The following is a 25,668-nucleotide window of genomic DNA, read 5'->3' as shown; positions in this document are numbered from 1 at the left end:
AACTCACAAAGGTTATTATGGCCTTCATTAACCATTTAAAAACTAAAAACTCTTCAATGACATGTTAACTAATTAGGAGATATCAAGAAAGCTTATGACAGAATAGATAGGCACGGTATGTGGAAGGTATTAAGAATATATGGAATGGAGGGAAAATTGTTGAGTGCTGTGAAGAGTATGTACGAGGGAGCTAGGGTTACGGTGCGAGTGGATGGTGAGCTGAGTGAGTTCTTTGATCTCAGTGTGGGACTGAAACAGGGTTGTGTGATGTCTCCATGGCTGTTTAATATATACATGGATGGGGTTGTAAAGGAGGTGCAGGGTAGGGTAGTGGATGTGGGGGTGGCTCTAATGAATGAGGGTGAGATTTGGAAGCTTCCAGTGTTGCTGTTTGCTGATGATACAGTACTGTTGAGTGAAGATGAATGGGAGTTGCAAGGTTTGGTGAATGAATTTGGGACAGTGTGTAGGAGGAGGAATCTGAAAGTTAATGTAAACAAAAGTAAAGTTATGGTGTTTGAGAGGAATGAAGTCACAGAGTGGGCAGTGAGGTTGGATGGTGAGGATATGGAGAATGTAAGTGCATTCAAGTACTTGGGTAGTGTGATGAGTAAGGATGGAACTTTGGGGGATGAAGTGCGTGAAAGGTACAGCAGGGAAGGAAGGTTGTTGGTTCACTGAAAGCAGTGATAAGAAATAGGGAGGTGAGTATGGAAGTTAAGAAGTCACTGCATGATAGTATTGTGATCCCTACCTTGACGTATGGAAGCAAGGCATGGACCTTGCAAGAGGGGAACAAGTCAAGAGTGAGAGCAGTGGAAATGAGTTACTTGAGAGGAGCATGTGGAGTGACATGGAGGGACAGGTTGACGAATGAAGAAGTGAAGGAACGCTGTGGGGTGGATGTGGATGTGGTTGAGAAGATTAGGAGAAATACACTGAGGTGGTTTGGACATGTGAAGAGAATGGAGAATGAAAGACTGACTAAGAGGGTGTATGTAGGGGAGAGCGGTGATGATTCGGCCACTTTTTCGAAAAAAAATCATAATAAATAAAGTTTAAGAAATTCTTAAAATCTGCTTATTCCAAGAGGAAGCCACATCTTTTGGTTCTTTTGTGTGCTATTGTCAGTTCTTAAACTTGCGTCATTTCTTGGCAGTAATCCAAACTCTTAAGGTCTCCAAAATGGCCGAACCATCCCTCTTGGTGTGGATGATTCAGCCACTGGCGTTGGATGGTTCAGCCACCATGTGGGATGATTTGGCCACTTGCCTCTGGGGCTCATTTAAAGAATTAAATACAGTAGGAAAATTAAGAATCAAATTTTCATCTGTGCTGACATGATTTATTGGATTTATTTTTACCTAAACAATCTCCTTTTAATGAAACAAGGAACAAACAATCTCCTTATAATGAAATTAAATGGCTCTACTCTTGCCTATCTCAGATAAAATAAAACTATAATTTTGTGAAAGAAAATATCTGAGTCAAATGAAAGCTACTTCTCTTACATGCTGTTTACTCTTAACGCATTTTAAATCCAGGGAAACAAAAATCCAAAGTTGTAATACCTTTGCCTTCGCTTAGTGCTTTGTGAAACTGGTTCAGGTAATACTCCAATTATAGCGTTTCTTGAAACAGAAGCTTCATCAATTTCTGAGGGAAAGTAGAGAGAGAGAGAGAGAGAGAGAGAGAGAGACTATGTAATTTTATAGAAAAAAAAGGTAAGGGGATGAGGCTGTTATGATGTGGCAGGGGTAAACCAGCTCTGCTGTCGGGCCCTGCTGCAGATGTCACTGATTGCATTGCGCAGTTGACCCTTGTGCGGTGTGGTGCGGTGAGGATCAGTCCGTTCTCCCCTTTGGGGCTAAGATGCGAATGAATGTGTTTGAATGGATGAGTAAATGGGAATTGTGTCGTCCTGTCTCGGCTACCTCCCTTACCTTGGGGGAAGCAGCCTAGGTATATAGATAGATAGATAGGTAGAAAAAAATTGTTAAATAAAGAAAATAAATCATTAGATAATTATGAGAGATGGTTCGGCCACCTGGCAACCCTGCCGAACCATCCCTCACTTCAAGTGGCCGAATCATCCCCCATGTATAAAGATGTACACATGGCCCCCCGAAACCCAGAGTTCATAAGCTGTTCGAGTGTTCTCTACTCTCACGTCACCTATAGACAATAAATGATATTTGCACTATATATGGATAACAACCCTGAAGTATTAATGGAGCTACTGCTTACGTTGGATCACCGAAAAAGTACATAGGGGTCATGAAAAATCATAAAATCTAACCTGATGTTGCTGTTTCCCGGCCAACCAAAACAAAAACACATGTGCCATTTGTCGGCAAGATCACGCAACTTCATGTGAAATCTCAACGATCTAGGTCCCCTACATTATTCAGGAAGGCCAGTGGCCGAACCATCCTCCTGGCCGAACTATCACTGCTCTCCCCTAGGTGAGGTGGAGGGAGGGAGAGGGAGAGGTAGACCGAGGATGAGGTGGAGGGATGGAGTTGAGAGGTATATGAGGGAGGGGGGGGGTGAGTTGGGGGGAGGGTAGTCAAATGGTGGGTGACAGAGCGACTTGGAGGCGTTTTGTCTGCGGCCACCCTTTGCGGGATTAGAGCATCGGGCTATAGATAGATAGATAGACAAAAGAATAAAATAAGAAAGGGTTGGGATTCAGCCTTCATTAACCCCTTCACTAACAGAGATCCTGCCAAAGCTGAATAAATAACTTAAAGACAGCAAGAAATAAAACAGTAAGGGAGCCACAACACTGAATAGGTTAACCCCTAGACTATAATAATTTACTTCCTTTATAGTTGACTCTTGCTATCTCCAAATGATTTTACACAGCTTAGGGGACTTTTAAACCTGGTGGGAATAAATACAACCTTCATACTATTTATGCTTTCTCCACACAATCATATTCAACTTAGGAGATACGCTTCAAATTAGAGGGGTTAAAGCCTTCGTCAATTCCATTAGTACTAGGGTGCTTCCTTACCCTGAACTGGATGCAGCGAGAATAAAATGCCTCCCTCAGCACAAGGGGTCAACCTACTCACTCCAATATAATGTCCTTATTTTCATTATTGCTGCTTTCAAAGGCTGATTCTGCTTATGAGAGATTTTCCAAACTAGAGGAGTAAGATATAAAGCCTTCAAGAAACCATTCCACAACTGTTACACCCTTTCTAAGCTGAACAAAATAGCATGGAGACTGCAAGAACAAAATAATACAGGTTCTTAGGAAATGGAGTTTGAATACAGGTGAAAGAGAGAAAAAATACAAGAAAGAAAAAGGTGAATAGAGATAGCTTTCATTAATTCCCTGAATATGAGTGATGTCCCTTTTAGGTCATTCCTGCTTCTACCAAACAATTTTGCTCAATGTAATAGAGGCCTCTCAAATTGAAAGAGTTTGTTAAGGCTGCATCTAACCCCTACAACTCTAGCCTAAGCTGGGGTTACAACATTTGAGCATCAAAAAAGGAGGATACTCCACAAAGGAATGGGAGGAGGGGGTGCTGATGTAAAAAAAACAGTAATTTATCTCAATGTTATCAATGTGCTATGTGCTGTGCATTACATGTTGCCTTTGTCAAGTATCTGAAAGTGTTGTGGGACCAATCTTTAGTTCAATTCTTCAAATTTTGCTCAAGTGGAGACAGGGGAGGTGGCAATAATATGATTTCACAATGAAAGTGAATCACAGTGACTTATGACAGTCCTGGACTGAACTGATGTGTAAATCCGTGTTTCTTTCAAGATTTAATCTTATTCCTAAATATATTCTACAGTATTACCAGTTTTGCCTGAAAAATTCAGCTGAAATGTAAAACGGGCAATATTCCAGACAATTATAAACATTTTGAAATTCCTCCCCACACAAAGATAAAAGAACCATAAGGGAAGACATGTCTGGAAAAATAATGATGTATGGCAGCCTTATCCAAAGAAAGCTGAATAAAACTGCCAGGAGAACAGTCAAATTTACATCAAGGTCCCTAACTGTACTGCTTTTATCTGCAGCCACAACCTTCCCTTTATAACACTACCCACAGCAGTTAAATTTGCATGAAGCTCCCAATTATATGGCTTTTGGGGGGAAGGGGAGTTTACAATCATCTTCCAGAGCATGACTTGCAGAAATCAAATTTCTAAGAAAGTTTCTAACTGTCCTGCTGGGCAAAATGAGGATGAGACAAGGGTAGTCCACTACAGGAACTTTTTCCCTGAGAATCATCTTCATCTTCTTGTTCTTCATCTTGGACTACGTCTTGTTCTGCACTGCTTCCACTGTCTGTCTCCTCTATGATGCTTTTCTGTGGGAGAGAAAATACAAATGAAAAAGAAATCAATTTATACCTGACATAACTACCACAGATGGATCCAGGGGTGTTGCCCATGCTGCAAAGCCAACACCTCTGTTTTATCACACAGAAGATTAGTAGTATACAGTACAGGCATACCCCAGTTAAATGATGTAATTGGTTAAATAAAAACCCATCGTTAGAGGAGGTATCATATCCCAGGGTAGATTTAACATGTAAAGTATAGGGATGTTTTTCTGAGCCTTGGGTTTCCCCCCCAACCAAGTCCTAAACCCATTCAAATGAGTCCAAAAAACAAGTTTCTAGCTCACCTATAACCCCAGATACCTTTAAAACAAGCTAAACTAAGCCTCTCTATCTCTATTGCCAGACACCCTAATCCCGTAAGGGGTGGCCACAAACAAATCGCCTCCGTGTCTGAGGCTTCTTGTTTGTATTTTATGTTAGTTATTTTCCGGGGAGGGGCACTAACCCTCCGTCAACCCACTTGTTAACATGTAGGGAACACGTGTTGGTTGTTATAAGGTTACCACCCAGCGTTGTAAATGCTTTCGTTTACAGGAAATCATTTGGCTTGCCACTCAGTGTAGAGTTACCCTAAAAACAAAGCATCACCACACTAAGTGGGTGCATGATGGGCACTCCCACCTACCACACCTAAACACAAAGTTTAAGTCTAATGTATCAAAATCAGTCAAAAAACAAAACAAAACCCATCGTTATACCGGGGTTTGGCCATCGTTTGGCAGGGTAGGGTGGTATTTCTATCCCCATCGCTGGGCCGGGATGTCACAGCTAGGGGTATCGTATCTCGGGTCTGCCTGTACTTAATACATAGACTTGCATCATCTACTGGCTACCATGACTATTTCTCCCATAGAAATGTCATTTAGACCATCCATGGTTGACAGATGCTACTAAGTTTGCTGAGGGAAAGGGGATGCCAAACCCTCACTACATGTACTCTGAAAGGTGATATTGGCAACACCTCACAAACATTCCTGGATTCATCCCTGACTACAGCCATTACCTTTGTTAGAATAAAGATCCATTACCCATCATCCCATCCTACATTGCCCCATGAGGAGTGTAGGATAAAGATACATGAAAGAAAGAAAGAAAGAAAAAAAAAAGGGGGGGGGGCACCATGCATCTCCTTAAGAAATCCCTATATGAGGTTGGCAGATACTGTACTTTCCCCACACTCACTATACTGCACTCACACAAGTACTGCCCTTGTACACTTACTGAACTGTCCTTATATTTCTTGCACTGGCCAAACACATACTGTATAACTCTTACATTTAATGTACTGTATTACCCATGTGGTACTGTGTCTACATAAGGAGGGCATCACACTGTCACTGCAGCCAACCATTTTCTGCCCAGGAGATGGCTTTGATAGGTACAGTATCTGTATACCTGGCCAATCCCCACTCTCAGAATATACTGCTCATAGGTCTCTGTGAGGGATACCTCACATGGTGGTACCAATATAATCAAGTGGTCCAGTGCTCTTAATTCCTTCCCTATCCCCTGGAAGGATGATGATGAACTGTAGCAGACTTTGGGGAACTTCAGCCTGCAATCCACTAGGTTCACATCTAGATAAGCCCAGGACCACAACATGAGAAACCCTTGGAAAATAAAAATAAATTCTCTACCTTTGTACAGGGGACGAAGTTGCGAGGTGTGTGTCGATCCAAGCAGCTTCCTCTCTCCAGACTTACTGGCACCACACACAGACATCCCTCTCCATCACCTCCTGTGGACAACAACAAGATTGAAAACAACTTAAAAGCAGTTCATGACCACATCAGAAAATTCCCCTATGATGATGGATGGACATAAGGACAGAAAAAGACTTACAGACCAATTCTATGTGGAATTATCCAAATCTATGTTGCCCCATGAGAAGTGTAGGAACCCAGGGCTAGGCAAGTTGGTCCTGACATTCAAGATGAGTATGGCCAGCCTCACTCATCCCTGAGTGGCATTACGTGAGCAATAAACCCCTAAACACCCTTGGATATAAACCTACACAAGCTCAATCCGACTGGAGTGCCTTAATTACCCACTAAACCACCAGGTGCCATAATTTGGTTATATGGTTACCACCCAGCATAGTAAATGGTTTCATTTGGCTTGTCACTCAGTGTAGAGTCACCCATGGGCAGAAAGAATGATGGAAAGAAAGACAGAAGAGGGAGCATCTTACAAAAAGTTTATCTGCACATCAGCAAATCATGATGGATCAAGTCTTATTACACATCTGAGTTTTCTTTTTTCCCAGCAATTTTCAGTAACTGTTAGGAGATAATCCACTGGTTCTGGCACTTGACTTAGCTTCCAGTCCATTGAAAACATCAGCTGTACCACGGCCAACCTCAATATGGGGATTCCATAACTCCTTCACTCCAATGATGTATTTCTAGTTTATTCTTGCTTCCTCCCAGTTTTATTCAATTTAGAAAGGTCTTGTATGGAAGAGGTTGGGACTGGTGAAGGCTTCCATTTTTTCAACATTCCTGTTTGAAGAGTCTCTTCTAAGTCAAACAGAATCATCAAAATGTAGCACAAATGGTAGTCTGTAAAATGCCATCAGAATGAAGGAGTTATGATGAAGCATGGCATCATCTGATTTGATCTGATCTAGAGAAGGGGTATAATGAGACAGTGCATGGCTTAATAGTGGCATTAGTGTGGTCATCAGGGAGAAAAACAATGAGTGGGAAAATTAATCTATTTTATAGGCACTTTGCTGGTGGTAAAATGAACAAAATGCAAAAGATTATTCCATATAATTGAATCTATCTATCGATCTACCTATTACTGTACACCTACTGTATTACTTTAGTCAAATAAACAGTGCTCCCTAAATTACAACCTTCAGGCATTTCCGATCCCCCTCAACATACAGTATATGGTGCTCAATTTTCAGCCTGCACTTCCACGTTGAGTACACCGCTTCCCGTCCGATCAGCGAAGTTAAGCAACGTTGGGTCTGGTTAGTACTTGGATGGGTGACCGCCTGGGAACACCAGATGCTGTTGGCATCCCTACGTGTCAAGTGGGGTTGGTGGAGGATTAGTGCCCCTCCCTGTAAAACAATTAACTCTGAGCCCTTGGCCACCCCGTTTGGGATACATGGCGTCTGGCAATGAATGAATGAATGAATGACTTCACAGGGCTTGCATTCCGATAATCCTGGGGCCACAACAGTAATGATGCTATGGTATTTTACTGTACCTATCAATTACTTGACACATACTCCAGTACCTATGTATTACTGTGCTTGACATTTAATCCTTTACCTATCTATTACAGTATTTGACACTTAATCCTGTATCTATTTACTGTTCATTTACCTATGGTATGTATGTGTTACATTAACTATGTACAGTACTAATCTATCTATTACTATACCTATGTCTTACCTAACACTTAATCATGTAAGGTACAGTATTTCTGTCGTCCTCCAGCCTGCAGTCCACCAGGTTCACATTCAGGTGACCCTGGGTGTACAACAACAGCAACACCATTAACCCTCTGCTCAGGTCATATCACATCACCATCCCTCATATGCTCCATGATCTTCGTCTGCCACCTGTAAAATGACAGAACATAATACATGAATAAAGAACAGAGAAAAATTTGAAAGGATACAAACCATTATCAATGTGGTTATAAAAAAAAAAGAAAAAAAAAAAAAAATGCTAAGGAGAACAACTGTGGGGTCAGATCCTGCCTCTGGTTTCTTGTGTGAAATTTTGGATGACATGTACAGTACAGTATCTAGTGTGTGAACATACTCACTCCCTGCCTACAGGAAAAAAAAAAAAAAATATCTGATTGCACAGCTATGATTATGTTTGGCTGGGAGACGTTATGGCTTATGGCATCACAAGTCACTCATTCTGCATATTTTAATCACTTTCCAAGTTAGTAATCTCTGATTTTTCCTACAGTTTATAAAGTGATTTAAATGGTCATTTAAATAAAAAAAATGGTGGACAGAAGTATGCAACTCACATTGAAAGAAAAAAAAAAAAAAAAGGAAAAAGCAGAAATAACTGATGAATCCACTGGGACTTGTAAGTTAAAAATTACATTATTCTGAGCTTCAGAGGTGGCTGTTTATTGGGTGAGTTAAGCCCCTCCCTTTTTTTTTTTAATTTACTGCAACAGAAACTAGCTAAAACCATCAACATAACCCTTTACATCAACCAATTTGGTCTTAAAAGATAGGGACATTGCTATAAAATTATCAAAATAAAACCACACTAATTACACCCCAAATTAATGCCTTACTCTAACATACCACATAAAAAATCTTAATTACAGTAGTGAAAAATAAAATAACTGCAATCACTCAAGATAACCTAACCATCTTGTATGTGTCCCAAGTTCCTGTCAACCTTCATTACAGGCTAAAATAATCAATTCTGAATGTCCTGTGTAATGAAGGCTGTGCATTTTTAATCCGAGAACGAGAATATCAATAAATGGTTAAGGTAAACAAGGAAAAAAAAGAACAAGGTGCCCCAGTTTTGTTCCCTTTGGCATACCATTTTCAGTCCTGCCTCCCTGCTTACTATTCATTCCATAGACCATGATGTTACTACAAATGCCAGCTTTCCCTGGTTGTGGTGTATATAAATTATCTGGCTGTCATGATCAGGCATAATGGGAGGCTGGGGATCACCGATGCCCTTTCCAAATGGCTACCACCCTTGCACAATAATTTCCTTCCTCGTCACTCACAGTTCTTTCACCTGGCCATCAAAACACTGTCCTAGCACATGAATAACAAACTGTCTCACCTGTGGTGTGTGTAGGCAGCTGTTCTGCTGACACAGTAGGAAACTGATAATGGCCATGGGAGCGCCCGCCTCCACTCCCTGCCACTGTTGGCCCCAAACTGTGCTCTTGTAAAATACATATTTTGGCACCAACAGGCTCAAGTCCACTCTGCCAAGATCAGTTCACTTACCATATTGACGGCAATCACATCCACTGCTGTCAGAAAATACGCATAGTCTCAGTATTTATGGGTGAACATACGAGAAAGTGGCCACAGGCAACCGAACTTGCGGTGAAGCGAAAGAAGATAACGAAGGTCATTACAATGGGCTGTGAAACTTCAAAGGTTCCACTGTAAAAGAGACATATTAAAATTTACAACACCAAATAAAAGTAAAACCAAAGAAAAGCAAAAAACCTACGAAAAAACTACAAAGGATAAAATATACTACACAGGAAAACGAATTTACGACAGACGAGTATCATACATCGCCGAGTCAGTCCAACAGCAGGAATAGGAGTAGAGGGTGGAAGAGGTGGATGAGCAGGACGGTCATTATAGTCTGGTGGCACAGGCAGGGAACCACCAGTTATTCAGAATTAATATACTGTATGAGACTGGGTAATTGCTGCAGCACAGTACTTCAGTTTTCCCTGGTTATCTGACATAAGGAAGAAAGTGCCAAACAAAAGATTCTGTGGACTATTTTTCATTGTATTTCCACACTAAGCATCATACTTCTTCACTATTTAAAGAACATTGTATGTTCTCTCAGTAAATAAAAGTAGTAAACACAATAGTACTCTGTAATGATACAGCACATCACTTTTAAAAATTATACATCGTACTCTTAGTTCATGATAACATCTCCAAGGAAATGCAGGTTGGCTTTACTGGAAGATGTAGCTGTATTATAGCATTAAGATGGTGAAGTAGAATTTGAATACCACACTCTAATGATTTATTCTTCATGATGATTTTGATATAACAACTTGGTATAATAAAAATAATAGTTCTGTATACTGTACAATAATCAGTGAATGTACAGCTGAGCTCAAAAGCTCCTGATACTGAGGCTTGAACTATTAGCTTTTGCTGATACAGCAGGACTGTTCATATAGCACTATAGTCTGACTAATGTTGAGGTTGATTTAAAACAGGCTATCTGGCTGGATGTACTATAACTTATTGACTCATAATTGTTCTCATTTCCCACACAGTGTACTACCCACTGTACCAAGGACTTATGAACTTGAGCTACGCTCAGATGTCATCAGAATTAAATTCTGGTATACATACAGCATGTAAGCAGTCAGTGGCTTACTGACTTTGCATCAGAGTTTAGGGAAATATAGTAATGAATTTTGTAGTGCAATTCCATTGGTAGAATATCTCTTACACAGTAGAGTACTAGACTACATAGACCTTGATGAATTCCTTCAGTCACATAATATACCTGTACTGTATTTATTATTGCTTCTAGACAGTTTTATTCAACTTGGCAGGGTTCTCAATTAAATTTGATTTATGATGGGATGGGTGCGGTTAATACTGATGAGACTGAACACCATTACCTTAGCCTACTTGTACGGGATGCTAATAGTCGACTGAGTTGGAGGGCCTTTCTTTCTTTTCTTTTTTCTTTTTTTTTTAATACAAAATTCTTTCAGCTAAGGAAAGGTCTCCTGCAGCAACATGGTTTTGGAACAGCCTTACATGACCCTTTTAGCCCAGGGATATCTCTCTTTTATTTTTGGATAACACCAGACAGTATTATTCATAGCTGAGGGAAGAGGTCCCTTTGTGGAAGGAGATAAGAATTTCAGTAAACTGTATACAACATCCAAAGCAGATGGAGGAAGTCCTCAGTATAAGTAAGGTTGTGTTCTAAAATATCACATATTATTTACATATTAACTGGTACTTCAAACTGAGGGTATCTGGTAAATCAGCTTCAAATATAACAATGAAACTTCAGTAGGCAATTTTCTTTACTTTACCAAGGTTTAACAGTAAAAAAGATCAAATGGACAGTTTGTAACAAGGACTGGCTGGAAACTTATAAAGGGAACCTTGAAATGGTGGCTTTACTTTTGTAACCTCCCTGACAACAGTCTGAAGGCAGATACAGGATTACCCCTGTCAGTGCAGAATGGTTCAGAAGATGTACAGTAACTTCGCACTTAATACTACAGATGTGGTTTTGATTATTACTGTTGGGTGAAAATTGCCTCAAGTGCACGATATATTCCAGTAGGCGAGATATGTCAAATGCTGTCCAGTATTAAGAATACCTCATTAAAAGCTTTAGCTACTGTAAGTATCAGAATATTTCTGATGTTATGATTAGGTACAGTTCATGTATAAAATGCTAGTTATACATATACAGTACTTTAAATACGTGATGTACAGTCAGCGCTCACATAACGCGTGATCCCACTGTATAACGTGAAACTCACATAACACGGGAGATGCCATTTTGTGTCCAAAAAATGTCACGGTGCAGATAAAATAGATGTAACGAAGTCGGAGGAAGCTGCTCTTTTTTTTACATGACCTGACTACATGATTACGATGGACATAACGTGGCGAGAGGCCCCAGGTTATGTTTCAAAGTCATACTACACGGCCAATGATAGGCAAAATGCTGCGCAAGGCATAAAATAATGGTTGGAAATCACACAAAGCAGCAGGTGATAGACAAAGCACAGATTGCATCAGCTAAAAAATGGGACATTATACATCACATGCAGTAAGGTGAGGCAGTGGGAGGTGTGGCTGAAGGCAGCTGACAGCACGTAAGCAGTGAGCTAAGCAGGGGGCAGGGGTGGGGGGGGGGACAGGGAGGGAGACAAGCAGGGGTGAGGGAGGGTGAGGGGAAGGGGAGTGAGACAAGTGGGGATGAGGCAGGGCAGGGGTAAGGGGAGGAAGACAAGTACGGGTGGGGTACAGGGGGGGAACAGGGAGAGAAACAAGAACTACTACTCCCCCCCACCCCATCTCACTCACTCACTCATTCTCTTATTCATTCTGTTACTCACTCATTCCTCACTCATTCTCTCACTCACTCACTCATTCTCTCTCTCACTCACCACTCCCTCACTCATTCACTCACTTGCTCACTCACTCACTCTTTCAGTCTCATGCACTCTGTCTGTCTGTCTGTCTGTCTGTCTCTCTCTCTCTCTCTCTCACACACACACAACACACACACACACACATCCCCTCCATCCCCCAGCCTCCTTTCCTCCATCCCCAATTCCCCCCCATCCCCCAGCCTCCTTTCCTCCATCCCCAATTCCCCCCCATCCCCCCTCCATTCCCTGCCATGCCCACTGATTTTTTTTTTTTTTTTTAATTAGTTCTTGACGATTTAATCAGAAACTATTGGTTGTATCGATATTCTGAAAAAAACACAAGAAACCCTGTGAAATTCTGCATCTTGACATATGCTTTGCTCTTGCTCGGTGTGGGTACAATTTTGCACTGGGATGTTGGGCAGTTACCCTTGAACATTTTTCTTCTCACTGCATTTCTGCACTTTTACTCATTAGTTTTGTGTGTTTTTATTAGCTTACCTTATAGAATAAACACCAGCAAAGATGATGGTGTGATTTATGCCAATAATAACCAATTTTCGAGGGCAAATCTGGCAGTGGAAATAATTTTCTTTGTGCCCAGGCAGACACAGCCATAGCAGGGATGGAGGAGGGATGGGGAGGGAGAAGAGAGGGTGTTCCGATGCACTTGTTTCAATCCTACAGCCCCAAAAGGTGAACTTGGGGCTGGTTTAGGTACCACGAAATCCTTTAACATGAAAATATATGGCCCTATAATGTGGAATTCTCATAAAGCGAGAGCTACATTGTACAATAAGCCCGCGTTGAGTGAGTGCTCGCTGTACTGAAATACATTACTATATTTTGGTGTGAGTTGTATCAGCCCTGACCTGTCACTGCACATCATGATGTGTTGTGCTTTGGGAAAAGTGGTCTTTCATTCATTATCTGCTAGAAAAAACTGTAAAGTGAATGACTGTTAAGCAAGGAATTACCATATTTATGCCAAGTTTCACCAACATGATTGTATATGACAGTATAAAGATGTGGTATATAACTACATAATGAGGATATGAAGAGGATAATTTTCAGATTAAGTTATCTCTACATGTACCATTACCATTCAGTGATTATCACAGGAATCCTGTAAATGTACAAGCACAAGAAGTGAGAACATTCAGATACTATTTATCAGTCATACTGAATGTCATATGAATCAGTGTTGTAAATGGTATAGAAGTGACTAGATTATATAAAAATACTCTTGCTCTACTTTGGCCAAAATACACACTAGTTTCATCACTAAGCAACATTTTAAAGGCACCTGAAGACTGATTAAATATAATTACAGTAATAAACATATTATATACACAAACTCTCATGAACCACAGAAACAAGTGCAAAAATTTTGGTACAGTACGTATCTAGCACAAATACTGATACATATATATACAAACTCTTATTTACACTAGCATACATTACATACATGTAAACCCTTACACACACATGTATGTAAATTATTTATCAAAGCAATAACATTCAGTACATTTATACACAGCACAAGGAGCGTATCACAAACAAATTCTCACCAGTTACAAATCTGGACTGTATTGTTTCACACTTGACTTTTTAAAAACAAGAAAAAAAATGATTTAAGTGGTGGGTGATCAGAGCCTTCTTTTATTTTTCCATTTTTCATTGTAGGTATGTATTAATCTATTGCTGTTCATTACTGGACACTGATTTTTTTTTTTTTTTTCTGTACTGTACTGAAGATCATTCAAGGATCTGTTACAAGTCCACCATGTATTAATTTCTTCTTCATAACTAAATCTTTCAGAGTAATTGAAGCAGCCACATTACACAAGAAATATCTGAATCTTTACAAATTTGCAGGGCTGTTATGAACAGAGCACAGTCCAACATTTCAGGGTACTGTATCTCATTTGAGGGTGTTTTGTCTGACTGTCATGATGTATACAATATTTTTTTTCCAGTAGTACAGTAACCATCCTCTTCTCCAATTCTCCCATCTCTCTGATCACTCAGGCTTGTATCCTCTTGGCACTTGTATTCTTAGTAGCTTAGAAGATGGCAGTTCCAGTACAGCATACATCATGATACTGTATACTTGGTCCTGAAAAAGTCATTGTTGAGTTAACTGTGACAAATGTAAAAGTATTACTTGGGTCATTTATTCTCTCCGACAAGGAGAGATGTTTTCACCTGTTTCTCTTTGACAAGGAAAGTATGTTTTCACTCCTGTTTGTTTGTTTATTTGTCTGTTAGTGAGATTACTCAAAAACTAAAACAGAGATTTGGGCCAAATTAGGTAGGTAGATAGCCCAAGTCCCAGAGAACAATCGATTAACTTTTGTGACCAATCCAGATTGTATTACAGATTCTGGATCTGGAAAACACTTTTTGCAAAACTCTAATCAGTTATGAGAAACCCTAACCTATTATGATGAATGGTTTGGAAGTTAAGTTCCCCTTGTCGGAGAGATGCGCTCCATTGAGTGTTCCTCTAGTTGTCTGTTTGTTTGTTTGTTTGTTTGTTTGTAAGTTTGTTTGTCTGTTAGCAGGATTACTCAAAAACTAAAAGAGAAATCTGGACCAAATTTGGTGGGTAGATAGCCCATGTCCCAAGGAACTATCGATTAACTTTCGGGACAGATCTGGATCGTATTACAGATTCTGGATCTGGAAAACCTGTTTTGCGAAACCCTAAATCAGTGATGAGAAAACCTAACCCAATATGAAGATTAGTTTGGAAGTTATATTGTCCTTCTTGAAGAGATGCGCTCTACTGAGTGCCCCTCTAGTTCAGTTTGAAAAGGGTCTGTTTGGAGTTTTAAAAATTTACTTTACTGTAGACTGATAATTTGTTGTCAGCGATACAATATTAGTGTATTCAGAGTCATTACAGTACACTATGAAGGAAAAGAATAGCTATATTTATACCTGTTAACTGCATGAAGATCATGAAAGCAAGCTGTTTTTACTAAATCCAGTCTTTCCCTAAAGTACATTTCACAATAATTGGTGATGGCCACCATCATCCTCTCACTTGATGTAGTGCTGCCTACTTCTTCCTTCACCTTTATCATTCTCTTTCTGTGTCTACTCTCCTCTCTTCCTATTTCTCCTATCTTTCCTGGCACTTTTTAGTCCTCTTCTGTCTATTTCCGGTGGCTTTACACTGAGTGACAAGCCTAACCGTTTCCTGTAATCCAGGAAACCATTTACAGCACTGGGTGGTAACCATATAACCAACCCAAACATGTTCCCTATGTGTCAACAAGTGGGCTGGTGGAGCTTAGTGCCCCTCCCCGTAAAACTATTGACTCAAAGACAAATGGCCATTCCTTATGGAATTGTGGCATTTGGTTACAGACAGATAGAGGGTTTACATCCAGGTCCTCACTTGTACTGCTGGGTGAACAATGACAAGGGAGAAACATAAAGCACGGTCCTTTGGAAAATGTTTAAATCATTGTACTGTATCATCAGCTAATTTAGAGGTGTTAGATATCCAGAATCAGAATTTTCACGCTAATAAAACCCTTGTTACAGCACTACAGGAATCCTTACACATGCATTATGGTTAGTGAGGCAGGCCTTCTTTATAGGTAGGAAAAGAGCTTTGCTAAATAAGTTTCCTATAATGTAGTGTGAATAATTAGCAGAACGAGCAATCTGAGACTGCAAACCTCCGTCAAGACTGAACAATCCCCCATTTGTCAACATAACTAGGGTGTGTGGTAGATTTTATCCTGTAATTTTTTTGCTGACATTGTAGGCATTATTTATTACGTCAGAAGCAATAATGTTGAATTTGCCACTATCCAACAATGGTAAACAATCCTTTAAAAAAATTCCTGAATCCGGATGATGATTCAGATCAACACCAAAATCTAAAGGAGTTTTCCTTTGGCCATACCCTACCCCTCCTATAAATGTCAGCAAAATGAATTCATTACTTTTTAAGCAATCCTGCTAACACACAAACAGACAAATAAACCAATGCTGGCAAAAACATGACCTCCTTGGCAGATGTAAAAAAATGATATCAACAAAAACAGTGTATAATGGGGATTTTTGGCATATCTTCTGTTCTTGTCTACATTAATGCAGACATCAATAAAAAACAAAAAAATATCAGAATGCTTCCAAATATGTAGAGCAATAAGGGAAATGGGGGGACCAGGAAAATCGGGGGAGCACAAGAAAAAATAAAATAAAAAAATGAATATGCCCCACAGCAACTTGTCTTAGTATGTGATTCAAAGCACAGACTCTTGGTTTGAAACTATGGTTGAGGTTTCACTGGCCTTAGTAGAATGTATTGGAATTTTGACTGCCCCATTTTCTCAGCTTTTGTCAGAGCCATGATATTCAATTTCCTCTGAATCTTGTGGTATTGGAGTTGTAATTTTTTTCCCTAACCTCTTGGGCTGAAATGGACATCCCCAACATCATAATGTCTGTCTGGTAATCAAGAGTGGCCCTGACCTCTTTTTCAAGTGAATGTCTCTCTGTGGAGCAAAGATGGGAAGAAGAAATTTCCAAACAGGAACACATATGAATTAGTGAAGGTAGACAATGGGATTCAGACTGTTGTTGAAACCCAGGCTCAACTAGTCATGAAACCAGAGGATTGCACAAAACTAGCCCATTAACCATTTGCTCCTGGAGGTCTTTTGTTAAGGTTGTTGAAATGTTGTCTGTGTTATGATAATGTGGTGCAGGGGGTGAGTTAAGTGTGCTGTAGTGTTGGGGTTGCATTCCATTGTGGACACAGTGGCTGTCTGTGAGTTAACATTTGCAACAGGGAAGGGTGGTGACTGCATCAAGGTCTGGGTTAGTGTACTCGTTTTTCTCTGGGTAAGGTAATCTCAGTCTCTGCAGGGTGAATGTCAGGCAATGAGTCCTGAAGGAACCTATTTCTTTGAAGAAATTACGATAAAAGGAATATATACCTTTACCTCCTCATATATGACTTCTGCTTATGCTGGTCAATGCCTTATGTGAGTGCAGTATTTGAAATGTCTTTTTTCTCACATGGAAATATGATCCAGCCTTGCATGATTTAAATCCGGAAAAACGGAAAACTAGGAAACTGATAATGATTGGGTGGATGTGCAATGTGTCCCTGAGTGCGAGGCCTGGAGGGGGGGGGGCTAGGTTTACGATGGAAGAGTTGAGACTGGAGTGGTGTTGTGATGAGGAGAGGTAGATTGAAGTCATCTGGGCATGTGGAGAGGATGGGGGATGGTAACTGGATGCAGAAATTGAGAAGTGTTAACATTAGGGGTAGGGATGCAAGAGGCAGATCAAAATAGACCTGGGATGAGATCACTAAGCATGGCCTCAGGGATAAGGAACTGAACAGGAAGGCTGCTAGTGATCAAGCAGCATGGAAAGGCGTCATTAGGTTACCAAGGCCGACACATGCAAGCATGTTGGAGCCTTCAAAAATGAAACAAAATGAAAACGTGGCTTCAAAAGACTCAATTTTCTAGTATATTATGCAGTGATTTTGTAAAGTATATTTTTTATGAAGTATATGATCATTTTGCAGGATATACAGAACTATATGGCACAGGGTTACATGTACAATAATAGTAATATATCTCTTGTCTAAAATTACTGTACAGTATGTATGCAAGCTTAAGGCCTCCCTACAGGGTCAGCATTATTTGTCAACATTTTTTTCTTGTGCTTTACCACTTCCATGTGCCCAGTATTATTCACCGTATGCTTTCATTAAAGTTTAAGATATGCTTAGTTCATTGTTATAATTTTGTCTGAAAATGTTGGATGGGAGTTGGGTTTGGAAGGGGTATAAGCATCAAGTTCTTGAGAAGTTTGGTCTCAAATTTTCATCATAAGAAGCTCAGTTTGTGCCGTGCAAACTCTGCCAGCATGCAGTATTTCCTGACCTCCCAAACTGTGTAAGAAGAGGTTCACGTGTACTGAGACAAATGAAACCTAGAAGTACAAGAGGGAGGGTTAGGCTGGAGATGTAGGGAGGATCAGCAGTGATAAGACAGGTGTGTTAGCTACCTTGGATGATGTCAAGGATTAGTATGTGACACTAAATATAAAGCTTATGAACATAATTTGTACTGCTGTCCTACCTCACAGGCACCTCAAGACAAGTAGAGTGAGGGCGAGGAGAGGAGCCATTAGGAAGTTGACAGCATCAGCCCCACTTTGCACTGGAATAATGTTTAGTCAAGGTATTGACACTTATTATGTGCTCTTTCCTTTATATATGCATTCTAGGTTATATATTACATGGAGTCCACATTACATGTTGGAGACATGTTCCAAAATCAAATTTTTCCTGTACAGTTGGTAAAATATGTACTGTATGCCCTTTCACTTCATGGCACTCAACTTTACCACCTCCGTCTTTTCGCAGGGGAGTAAGCCATCACAAAACACACAAATTTATGGTGTTTTAGGGGAAAATTTAGTAAAATCTATTGTTGTCACTTCAAAATACACTTTAAAGAAGCATGTTCTATTTTGGGGGATGTTCTGGGGCACGACAGAGGGTTTTCAGGTTACTACAAGTTAAAGTGTGGCTGTGGGAGTCCATATTTAAGGGTCCCATTACTTCACAGAAATTTGTTTCTCATGGGTGTCCATGCAATGTAGCCTCCATGAATGAAGAGGACTTATTCTACTACAATTTGAGAGAACTGACAGTACAGTTTTTTAAGTAGCACTGAAACCTGAGTAGGCATTTTTTTCTGCAGTTTACCTTAGACTTACCTTATCAATAACATAACAGAAGGAGACATACAACCAGGATTTCATATAACAAGGCCTTAATTAAGATACTGTACTGTAATATTAATTCTGAGTACACACCAAGGGTCATATTCTTGTTGGCTAAGGAGGCTATCTAGCACTTCTTCCTTTGGGATTTATTTGCTTATCACTGTATTCTTCTGGTGTAAGGTATACCTGTATAACATCTGTACAGACTGCATGAAAAAACACTGTACAGGAAATTATAAATGTGCCTTATGCAGAGAAGAAGGATGAGATGTGAAGAAGTGTGACATACATCAATCCCTGAAGGGGTGGCAACAAATGTAATGCCTACATGTCACTCTGTCCTCCACTATCTGGCTGGTTTATCTCAAGCTCATGGCCCCCTTTCTCTCTATTACCTCTCTGCCCCATCCCTCCATCTTATTCTCAGTCTCCTGGTTCCCTTCCCCCCATCCACTTCACTCTTATACCTTCTCCTAGAATTTTGTCTCTCCATTCTCTCTACATAACCAAATCATCTGACATACTTCCCCTATTGCTCTGTAGCACATACAGCACAACACTCCACATCTTCATTTATCTGTCTGTCTCTCCAAGTAACTCCACATGCTCCATTCACATAACTTTTTCCACTGCTTGCTTGTGTCCTTCCAATAAAATCCGAGCTTCACTGCATCAGTTGGTGGGAATCACAGTAATGTCTTGCAGCGATTCCCTCCCTCCCTCCCTCCTTCCCTCCAATAAAAGAGAAATAGGCTGCATACACGAACACAAACAGACAGGATCAAAATGATTAGGATTTCTTCAAGACTGTATACAGTATAGGAGAATTAAATCTCTGATGGAGTTGGCTAAAAGAAATGAAGAAATCAGGGTGGCATCATGATACAAAGAGAGCCCTAAGGAGTTCTTCAGCCATGCAAACAGTAGGAAACCTTTCAAAGGTGGTATTGGACTGGTTAAGTATCAGTCAGGTGCAATGCAAATCTTGGACTTGGATCTAGCCAACACTCTAAATAACTATTCTGCTTTGGTCATTAAGTTAGAAGATACTCACGACATGGCAAGACCAGCACAGTATTGGCCCATGAGAGTGAAGATTCTAAGATGTACACCAGAGGAAGTGGCAAGAAGAATCGACAAGCTAAATATCTACAAGTCACCTGGTCCAGATAAAATCCTTCCACGAGTTCTTAAAGAGTTGCATGGCCAGGTAGCTCCTTTACCTGCAGAAATCTTTAACAAGTCATTGGAGACGGAAAGTGCCAGAAGATTGGAAGCGTGCAGATGTGACCACAATCTTTAAGCAAGGGGATTAGAAATGTCCTGAGAATTACCATCCAGTTAGCCTGACCTCCATCTTAGTAAAACTGTTAGAAGGAATGACTGTAGGCAGAACAGTTGAACATCTGGAAGTCACAACCTGGTTATGGACTCCAAACATGAGTTCAGACGACATACAGTAGATCATGCCTAACCAACTTGCTTGATTTTTTCCAAAAAATGCTGAAAGAGTATGAAGGGAATAAAGCAGTACATATTCTTTACTTAGACTTTCAAAAGGCATTCAACAAAGTGCCTCACCTCAGACTAATGTCAAAAGTGCATGCTCTCGGTGCAGTATTCATAGAAAGGTTTCATTCTGGACAGAATACTGGCTAATGGATAAGAAATAGTGAGTAATGATCAATGGAATTTCAGTGACTTAGAAAGGGAGGGATGTAAGTAAGACTTAGTGTCTTTACTGAATCATACCGGTATCACAAAACAGATCAAAAAATTGTCTTTGCTTTGGATCTCCCCAGCCCAAGAAACTGAGTTAGGATAACAACAGTAAATCTGAAGTTATGAAGCCATACCTGCTCCTACGATGATCTCCGTACCTGTAAAAGAAAACATTTATACAGTGCCACATAATGAATTAAGCCTAAGCTACAAGGCTTGCTGGATACTGTACTCTTTCTTGTAAGTGAAGACAATGTAAGAAAGAGATATACAGAGTGCTGAATATGTACAGTTATCATTTGATGACTTTTACCAGAATTGTTGTGCTGTTCTACAAACATTACCAAGTCAGACATAAATCTTGCAGATACAAAAATTAATAACCATCATAAGGAAATTGAGGGGCTTTAGAAACAAGCTTTAGAAACAATTGTTTTTGTTCCTTTCTTTAATCACCTTATGTATTTTTTTACCCCATTAGCCTGAGGATGTAATATTTGTTTGATTCATGCAACTATGAGATATTTTTCTTCATCTTATTAGAAGCTTACTGATTGGCAGGAGCTGAATACCATATAGTGTTCATGAACCTCTGCACTATGAAGAGTCTCCCCTGAGGTGAACATAATACACTGAAGGTAGCAAGAATCAAATGAAGAAGAAGTCTTTGGACTGATGGATAAAAAAATAAAACTGAGATAAAGTGTGGATGGCTGTCGCTGAAGAAACCAGGCCACTCCAGGTCCATGTAATGTTTTGGAGTAGAGAATGATTTGACATAAGAATTCTGGCTTCATGAGAGTTAACTGCAATACTGATTTAAATTTGTAGCGAGCTAAAATGGGTAGGAAATAAGGACTGAGGATTAACTCACCCACTCAGACAGTGACTTTTCTTACACTTCTTGGTACCTTTAGTGGCTTCTGTTAAGAAAAACTTTTTGAACAAGAAGATTTAAGTATGGCATTCATTAACCTGTGTAATTCGAGAGGCCTTTTCTAAGCTGTAAAAAACTGCCTGGAGGTATTAAGAATACACTAAAAAGATATCACCATGTTGTTGAAGGGGTTAAGGACTGAAGACCAAGTCTGTTATGTCTGTCAGTATCTCACACGCCAAAACTATATTTTGGTTGGTAAATTATTGTGCTGGCACCAGATTTAGTGCTGTCAAGACCCCAGTACAGTATCTCCTGTTTCCTTGAGTCAGGAACCTGTAATATATTCTGTTGATAGATTTTTCCTGCCTTTGAAAGATTTTATCTGGCCCATAGCCAGGGGTGGGTAGAGAGTTGGAAAATCCCCCACCTGACTAAAGGTTCACTTATGGTACTTACAGCCTGTTCTTTTTATTATCAGTGCAAAATGAATCACTCTCCATTGTTCAGAAGTTTTGTGCTGCTTCTCAATATTGCTTATGCACACACCAAGACCCCCACAGCAAGCAGGCTGCAGACCTTTGACCAGCCGGCTGTTATGCAAGTCCAGATTCAGCAGAAAACAACCCCCCTCCCTTCAGAAAGTCTGGCTGTGGGCATGTTTATCCATCTTAATGGTGATCATTTGCTTAGGAATTAATGAAAATATCTCTTTAGCTGAATAAAATCATCTGGAGAGAGCAAGAATTAAAGTAAGAATACAGTTGTTGTTCCTTAACCTCAGTCTGTCTGGCCACACAGACCTACTGAACACAGGTATGCAACTGCTTCTGTGGTGTCCATCCTATAGTTACAGTATAGCTGTACTAACACCAGGCAGGCAATTAGCACCCCTTTTGGTAAACAGTACCACACCAAGGTTGGACCAGGGCCCTTAATCATAGTGAGGTGTAAGGAAATCTGAGGAGATTTGGCTCCTGGGTGGGCACAACAGCTGCTTTGCTCCACCCAGGGTATACAGTGCCACTACATGCAGGCTCCTTGTTAGCATCATAGATTACAGTATGTCACCTAAGTGAAGAGGGTATGTCAAGACTAGGTAAATCACTGGAAACAAGAACAGAATATAGGCAGTCTTCATTTTAAGAAAACTTCTTTCATACAACTGTTACTGTAAGGTGGAGGGAACAAGGAGATCAACATTATAGGTACAAGTGGAACTTTAGTAAGCAGTGTTTCTATTATTTCCTCTGACTGCAGTATTTCTATTATTTCCTCTAACTACTAAAGCAAAAGAACAATGTACCTGTGCACTGCCGACAAGACCCAATCATCACATATACTGGGATTTATGGACCTAGTAAAATGAAATTCAGCACTAGAATACACTGCTGACAAGAACAAAGTAACAAGACATACTGGAAATATAAGAATTTGAAGAATTCAGGAACAGTGAAGTGAAGGAGCATTGTTGTGTGGATGTGGATGTGATATAAAGCATCAGAAGAAATACACTGAGGTGGTTTGGCCATGTGGAGAGGATGGAGAGTGACAGACTGATGAGGAGAGTGTATGTGAGTGAGGTGGAGGGGGGGGGAGAGGGAGGGGGAGGCCAAGGATGAGATGGAGGGATGGAGTCGAGAGGTATATGAGAGGGGGGGGGGGGTGCTGGGAGGAGGGCAGTGACATGGTGGGGGACAAGGCAACATGAAAGCGATTTGTTTATGGTCATCCCTAATGGGATTATAACGTCTGACAATAGATAGATAGTTAGTTTCAGGAACTCTTCATTGTTGGTAGGAAGATAAATAGAAAACGGGAGAATAGAATAAAAGGGAGTTTAGAGAGAACAGTGAAGAGGATTCATGGGAACAGAAAAGGTGAAAAGAACAAAAAAACTGATGACATGTCTGGGGAAAAAAAAGGAATATGAAGAAGAGTATGGTATGGAATGGTGATGAGGATGGACACCTTCATGTGGTGGCACCAATAAAAAAACAGGGCAACTCCAGTGCCAAGTTACATAAACACTCGTCAGTGCTTTGCCAGTCTCCAAAAGAAGGATGGTGGACAGCAGTAAAAGGGCAGTTTCAGCCTGCAGTCCACTGGGTTTATGTCCTGATGAGCCTCAGGCCACAACAACACCAATCACCTGACATGGATTCATGAAAAAAAAGGCATCACAAATTGGAGACTGATGGAGTATATGAGGAGTGAGATCAAGTTAATATGAGAATGCAGTTAATTAACCATATTAGGGAGATGAGTATCTGAGAATGAAAAAAATCTTTATGTCTAGGGTGGTAATGGAAAGTAAATAAGCACAAAAGGAAAGAAGAGAGGATATGAAATATAAAAAGAATGCATAACAGAAGGCCAAAGAAAGAAATAGGCACACAGATATATTAACAAAGAGTCAAAGAATGAAGTATCCAGTTACATTAAGAAGGAATGAGGGCAATTTCTTCAGAGCCATGCCATCGATCTCAAGTATTAGACAGATAATGTAGTTGTGTGACATGGCAGTACCGTATGTGGAGACTTACTAGGTTGATATTTTGTGTTGTTTGAGAAGTTGAGGTCAGTGTCAGATACTGTGACATTACACCAGAAGACAGTGGTGCCATCAAGTGCTGCATCAGATACCCGACCCTCCGCATGTGCACTGTACAGGCCCTCGCCAGCAGTTGTGGTCACATCCACTTTTGTTAGTTCGTGTCTGTAACAGGAAGAAAGGCTTGATTACATCTGAGATCTTTATGGTAACAGCGACCTATGAACCAGTCACTTGTTCTTGGGCATTTCAGTTTTCTCATACAGTAAGGAATGTTTTTATTTGTGTCTGTTACTGAAAGAGTAATGAGAGTTATAATTACACTTGAGGTACTTAGAACAACAGTGATCTCTTTCCACACACTCTTCATTCTTTCCTCAGCCACACTACTGTTAAATTTTCCTTCTGTCCCCAGCTACATGTTGCAAAATATCACAATGGCTGCCATGCAGTTGATGCTGTAATTAGGAGGAAACAGTGAGATAAGCCTTACAGATAGGAAAGGGGGAATTTATCAAGCAGTTTCTCTTTATTTACCACCAAGTAAGTACAGTACTAAAAGTAGAATGTTATCCTGAAAGAAGTCTATGTTATGGATATCCTTACGTAAGAAAAAAGGTTATGATGATAGTGATGATGATGATGATAATAATGTAAAACAGCAGACAGCATAAAAAAGGAAAACTCATGGTGAAGACTTACTTTACTAATATATCTGCCTTATATGGCCACTCACCTTTCTCCTCCCTCGGATAGGATGTGACTGATGGAGAGGGCTGGCTGTGGATACATCCCTTCCACTTCACACTTCACTTCCACACCATTCTCCTTTTGTCCTCCCTCACCTTCCACCTCCACCTTGTCTGTCCACACCATCACCTCAGGTTTGGCTGGGGAAGAACGACAGGGATGAGACAATACAGGGAGAAATTATTTGCAGATAGTTAAGTCTTTGAGCTGGAGCCAGGATTTTAGGGTCTTGAATAATGTACAGTATAAGTGTATATCTGGCTGATTTCACTTGGCATACTGTTGATACAGTGGTTTTCCAATTTTTGTGCTTTCTCATTCTTTGGTTGCTGGTGAGGGCTGCCTTCATACAGTGGCACCAATATAAACGGACAAATTCACTGTCTGTTTATATAACAGTTGCTCAGCTCCCTCCATATCCCTCGAATGGAGGATGATGTATTGCAGGAAAAGAGCAACTTCAGTCTGCAGTCACTGGGCTCACATCCTTATGAGCCTGAGGTTGCAACTACTACTGCTACTACTATTATTACTACTACTACTACTACGGTACTACTTGCAATATGAGGGTTAGTGTTAACCTTCACATTACAACTACAAACAGTGAACTGTATTATGAAGGTTGGTTTTAATCTTCACAATATACCATAGTTCCCAACTGGATGGAGGTGATGTAAAAAAACTACTACTACTACAACTACTACTACTACTCTTTCCTTATTTTCTGAATTCTGCCTTATCTTTTTTTTTTTTTTTTT

The 25,668-nt window shown here is 40.2% G+C and overlaps 1 protein-coding gene, 1 long non-coding RNA gene and 1 pseudogene across 7 annotated transcripts in view; 1 reads left to right on the top strand and 2 right to left on the bottom strand.

The window, feature by feature from the left end:
• Positions 1-2,676: 2,676 nt before the first annotated feature.
• LOC145414363 (uncharacterized) lies at positions 2,677-9,843 on the bottom strand. The gene is made up of 4 exons (XR_013899877.1): positions 9,173-9,843; positions 7,787-7,956; positions 6,014-6,114; positions 2,677-4,340 (listed from the first exon to the last, which is right to left on the bottom strand). It is a non-coding gene; the product is annotated as an uncharacterized LOC145414363 (long non-coding RNA).
• LOC145414494 (5S ribosomal RNA) lies at positions 7,290-7,405 on the top strand (annotated as a pseudogene).
• Positions 9,844-12,471: 2,628 nt separating the features above from the next.
• The window catches only part of LOC145414426 (uncharacterized), a 41,228-nt gene continuing 28,031 nt past the window's right edge, over positions 12,472-25,668 (bottom strand). For all 6 annotated transcript variants that reach the window (XM_080283964.1, XM_080283963.1, XM_080283969.1 and 3 more), the window contains 5 exons: positions 24,897-25,050; positions 24,153-24,325; positions 20,864-20,887; positions 18,356-18,436; positions 12,472-14,349 (listed from right to left, as the gene is read on the bottom strand). In XM_080283964.1, coding sequence (XP_080140090.1) covers positions 18,357-18,436; positions 20,864-20,887; positions 24,153-24,325; positions 24,897-25,050 — 431 coding nt within the window. In that variant the 3' untranslated portion in view covers positions 12,472-14,349; position 18,356. The remainder of the gene's footprint in view (positions 14,350-18,355; positions 18,437-20,863; positions 20,888-24,152; positions 24,326-24,896; positions 25,051-25,668) is intronic.

Source organism: Coenobita brevimanus, chromosome 99, assembly GCF_032717465.1.
Source record: "Coenobita brevimanus isolate Jiangsu-jjx chromosome 99, ASM3271746v2, whole genome shotgun sequence".
NCBI lineage: Eukaryota > Metazoa > Arthropoda > Malacostraca > Decapoda > Coenobitidae > Coenobita > Coenobita brevimanus.
Note: the sequence above shows the minus strand (reverse complement) of the source record. Positions and strands in the feature narration are given on the sequence as shown.